Here is a 5,147-nt window from a genome sequence, read left to right as displayed (position 1 = left end):
AACAAAGCAACTTCATCTTCTAACCCTCAGTGACTCCTAGTCAAGTGCACTTGGATTTCTGGTGCCAGAGCAGAGATATGACCTCTTATTAAAATTCTGTTCATAGAGTTCTCTCTCTTCACCCTTATTCCTGCCTACCAAAATTCCTTCTAAATGGGCTTGGATGCTGGGTTCCTAGTCTCTGCACCAAAGAAGGCCCACTTCAGTAGTGCAATGATAGCAGTGCCTGTTAAAACAGACTTCTGTGTATTGAGGCCCACTAGATCCAGGGGCAGGGTATGCTGAATCTTGCAGGGCCCCATTACAGTCAGTGCTGCCACAGTTAGTATCTTCATGAATTCGGCTTTGCTAATTCCAAATGAGGTTGGAACATGGCCAAATCATTGACCTCCCAAATTTCCACACCGCCAGAATTAGAGGAATTGGAACTGAGGTTTTGTGACTTATTCAAATGTAAGCTTAGCATCTTCCCTGATAAGACAGTTAGCTGGGCCAGGCTAGCTATCTGGCCAGCATGGCAGGAGGGGAAGTTCCAGGTGGTATGCTCATGAATTTGTCCTCTCACCCAGATTCCCCTTCACAGAACACCAGGAGAACCTATGTGTCTCCAGTATTACCTTGCTGGCTGTAAGTTGTCATCCTTGAGCAGGTTAGGGACATCTGGCAAGCTCTTCCATTGGCTGTGAATATTGTTTGATTAGCAGGGTCTTGTTTTGAGAGTAAGGGAACTTGGACACTAACTCCAACTGTGTAAACCTGGGAAAATCTCTTTCCTTATGTGGGCCTCAGTATCCCCATTTGCTAAATAGAGAATATCAAACCTATTCTACCTTCCTTACAATTTTGACTCAGAGAATGAAAAGAATAAACACATAGCAAATTTAGTAAGTAACTTAAATGAAACTATTATTGTAGGACAGAAGAGCCCTGGGCAAGATGGAAAGATTAAAGTTTCCCTGAGAAGGAAGGGTGTCTTATTTTCTTAATTGCTTCAGAAAAGTCTAGAATTTTCCATCCACCCAATGGAAAGAATGATCGGTTTCCATCCTACTTTCCCCTTAGACCAATTTTCTTCAACACACCTGCCCTGTATGGGCCCCTTTGAATGAATAAAACAGTTTTTCAATCAAAAAATGTTTATTCATTATCTAATTTGTGCCAAACATTCTTACAAATAGTCTTTATAAGTCTGAAGGATACATAGATGTCTAAGATATGTCCTCTACCCTCCAAAAGTTTACAATATATTTGTGAAATCAGATATACACACATGAAAATATAACTATACATCAAAATTATGAATAATAAGCATCAAAGAAGTGAGTTGTACATTAAGGGAGGGGTAGGAGAGGGACAGAGTAGTCAGAGGAGGCTTAGTGAAGGAGGTGGTGCTGAGCAAGTGGTTCAAGTGTAAGGAAATCTTGGCAAAAGGGATAAGGCTTTCCAGTTTGGAAGAAAAGCTTAAAGATAGGCAAGGAAGAGGAAAAATGCAAGGCATGCTAGAGACAATGAATGGGCCCCTTCTGCAGGCACTGAAGTTTAGGGAGGTGTACTGGAGTTTGTCCAAAGTTAGTCATGCTTAGGCTGGTGAAGAAAAATGGTTTGCTTATGACTCCCACTCCTACCCTGACCCCAGGGGAAATGGATCATTTTCAGGTTTTGGAACTGGAGCTGTCTGCCTGAGAACCATTTTGCACTTAACCACCTCACCTGAAATCCCAGGCTCAGCTATCACTCAGACCAGGACCATAGAACCTTGGGCATGATTATTCCACGCTGAAGCCCATGGATGCCTTCTAGCAACTTTGAAATGTCTGGTGAAAGATGGTGGTGTTAGGGGGCATATGAAGGGTAACAGGAGGCCCCCGTTGTGCTGTGGTCTTTCAGAGTCTCTGTAGTGTTTTCTGTCGGTAAACTTCTGGGGGCCTGATCTCAGCCTTTGGGCTGATTTTCTATTAGGCTTGAAGATTCTCTGGGAGTCTGATTCTTTCTGGCCCAATAGAAACACCTATTGGAGGACCACACATGTCCACCCAGCTTCTTAAATACCACAGTTGTTATTCTTTCTTGGGTAGCAGCATCAAGGAGTGATATCTTTCACAGTCTCCCACAGTTTCCACAATGTCACCTTCCAGCCAAGAGCCATCTCTAGAAAAACTAGTTTCCCATTCCTAAGGAAACCATTGGGTAGGGCTCTTAGCCTTGTTGTTTAGCAGGAGGCCAAGTCAGGTGCCCCTTAGGGAGGAAGAAACTTCAGTGAAATTTGGGGCTGCAGCTTCTGAGGCAGTTCCTCAGTAGAGTAAGAGTCTGCTGCTGCCTGCAGCTTTCCGCAGTATCTTCTTTCCTTGTGCTTTCCTCCAGCTATGGGCTAGATCTTTAACCCACAGTGTGAGGGAATTCTGAAAATTGCTCTGGGCAGTGTTTCTAGTCTTTTGGGACCTTCAGCTACCTTCCCTCTCTCTCATCCTGAATCCAGTTGCTCTCTATTCCCTCGGTACAGTGTGATGGCCCTATTTCTGTTCAACCACAAATCAGTCTGGACACTGTAGAATCATAAGAGTTAGATGGAAGCTCCAGGACCCATTAGTGGCCAATCAGTTTATTTGGAGGAAAGCTGGAGAAAGAATTAGAACCTTCTTCATAAAAGCTACCACTCTTCCTTCCTCTAACCCCCAGCAATGAGCTGAGAGCCAACCTCAGCCAAAGGAAGGGTCTTTGAACACAGAAAGGGTCAGCCCGTGGGACGTGACTAGTGAGTTTATGGATGGATTGCAAGGTAAACCAGAGAGGAGAGCCTTTGGAGTCTGGCTTAGATTATAGGGGTGGGTTTGGAGTTGAGGGCTGGAGGACTCAGGGTATGGGGTGGGGGACCAAGGTGAAGGAAACAGAAAGGCTGGCTTGGTAAGTATCTTGACATTTCAACCTGGACACTGTCACACCAGCACCCATTTTTGCCTTCTCTTGATCCTGTGGCCAAAGTCAGTCTATCCTCAGCAGCATGTCCTGACATGATCCAGTAGCAATGTCCCTCACCTGTGGCCCTGTGTATGGGGGGCTGTCCACTGGTTCTCACAAACCCAGCCATCACCACCCCCAACTTTGGCCCCTGGTTCTTCACACATACCCTGTCAGGCTGTAGGAGTTAAACTCATTCTTGACTTTGGGTGGTTGACCGGGTCTTGGAGAACTCCTAGTGGCAAGAGGCTGGGCCTGGTAAGCATCGAAGTAGTTGGTGCGATTTCCCTGGGCTGAGCAGGAAAAGCAGAGGATGACTCCAGCTACCAGGGAGAACAAGGAAGAAATAATGCCCAAATAAAGAGCCTCTCCAATTTCAAATTTCATGCTGTCAGGCACCAGTGGGGAGTAGAAGTCCCGCAGGATCCCATGAAGATTCCAGATAACAGGGATGAAGCTCAGGAGGCCTCCAAGGATGAAGAAGACTCCTCCCATTACTGCCACTCTGTCCTTAGCTCGGGAATTCTGGCAGAAGACTGTGCATCTCATGCCCACCACAGAGATAATGCAGGCCAACGAGGAGATTGCACTGGATGTCACCATCATGGCCTGGGCAGCCTGAGTATCAGGGGGCAGGCCTAGAAGAGTGCTGTAGATGTCACATTGGGTGATTCCTGTGCTGTGTGTAGCACACTCCATCCAGAGACCCTTGGAGAAACCGACAGCCGTCACAATGCTGGCACCGACATAAGAACTTGTTCGCCAGCTGGGGAGCAACATGGCCACCATGGTGCCCAACAGCCCCAGAAGGCCCAGGATATACCCTATAAGTTGGATGCCAAGAGAGGCCATGACAGACCTCTCAATAGAAGTATCTTCTGGGTTTGTTCTCTTGTGTTCTGGCTGCCGCTCTTGCTCCTTGGATCCTAGCCTCTATTTTCTAATTTCAGAGTATCTCTGCTACGCTGACTTCTCTCCTCCTTAGAAGTGTCTGTGGGTGGCCACAAGCAGACTCAAGAAGGCATCTAGAAGACCTAAAAAAAATCCATAAACCAGATTAAATATTGACCAGAAGCTTATGAGAAACCAGAAAATGCTGGGTGCCTTTTGACCTTTGTTATCTTTAGAAATAACACATGAGAAAGGAATGGGGGGGGGGAGTTTGAATGTGAAGCCAGAATGTCATCACCTCCTGCGTAGGCACATGCCTTAGGTTGGCAGCCAGACAAACTCAGGGCCAGACAGGTGGCTGATTTCCGAGAAGGTGTTGATGGCAGTGGCAGTTGTAGTGACAGTATTAACTCAGGTTAGGCTGTTGGCTGGCGTGGCTCCATCGCCATGGCCTCTGTTTAACACATTTCCCAGCAACAGTGCCACAGGGCCCCTCAATTGCAGATGGAGGCCAAACTCCAGGAGATTGGATCAAGAGGAACAGGTCCTAGGACATAGCCTTGGACTCCAGGTTATTAGCGGCCTCTTGAATCTTCAAAGGCCTAGAAAACAGTGATTTAGCTCTGGATTATCTTGCCCATTGTGAGAATCTACTCCAGGGAAGGTTGGTGCAGGCACCAAAGTCTTCTGTCTATGCTCTGAGAGTACAGACCCTTTAGGACCTGCCCAAACCCCCCTTCACAGGGTAACTTATGGCCTCCTGCGTATATAATATACCCAAATATTTCCCATCTTCTCTCCTAATAGATGCCCACACTAGCCTTAGACCTCTCAGATGATGTGGGAGGACTATGGAGCAAAGGTTGTTCAGGGCCTGGACGGAACCCCGATACTCCCTGGGCTCTCTGTTAAGATAGACAGAGGAAAGGGAAGGTGAATAGAGGGTTTTACAAGGGGAAAACATCTAAATCAATCCTTTGGAATCTCAGAGCTGTCCAGGAGTCTTCAGTGTTCAAGGAGCCCCTACTCTCATTAAGACTCAAGATACTTAGGATCAAGGATCCACCCTCCCTCCCATCCTCTGCAAGACTGTCCAGCCAGCCCACTAGCTTTTCAATGCACCATAATTCAGCTATTCCATTTTAGTCTTCTTCAAAATTTCTTACCTTACCCATATCTTAAGTGAGTTTTCCTCAGTTCATCCTTTTTCTCAATTAACACTCTGTCCCTGAACATACTTATGTGCCCCATGACTTAATCTCACACTCAGCCACTGGTATTTCCAAACCTGAATTTCTGGC

At 46.5% G+C, this 5,147-nt stretch overlaps 1 protein-coding gene across 1 annotated transcript; it reads right to left on the bottom strand.

Annotated features, from left to right (window-relative positions):
• Positions 1–1,124: 1,124 nt before the first annotated feature.
• Positions 1,125–3,982, bottom strand: CLDN2 (claudin 2). The gene has a single exon (XM_066357173.1). It carries the CDS (start codon positions 3,805–3,807, stop codon positions 3,115–3,117), a length of 693 nt encoding a protein of 230 aa, XP_066213270.1. The 5' UTR covers positions 3,808–3,982; the 3' UTR covers positions 1,125–3,114.
• Between the last annotated feature and the right edge of the window lie 1,165 nt (positions 3,983–5,147).

This window comes from Saccopteryx leptura, chromosome X, assembly GCF_036850995.1.
Source record: "Saccopteryx leptura isolate mSacLep1 chromosome X, mSacLep1_pri_phased_curated, whole genome shotgun sequence".
Classification (NCBI taxonomy): Eukaryota; Metazoa; Chordata; class Mammalia; order Chiroptera; family Emballonuridae; genus Saccopteryx; species Saccopteryx leptura.
The sequence above is the reverse complement of the archived record's forward strand: the minus strand, read 5'-3'. Positions and strand labels throughout refer to the sequence as shown.

What these genes read in the sequence shown, in the direction of transcription:
- CLDN2 (XM_066357173.1), bottom strand. Translation starts at nt 3,807, where the DNA reads ATGGCCTCTCTTGGCATCCAACTTATAGGGTATATCCTGGGCCTTCTG.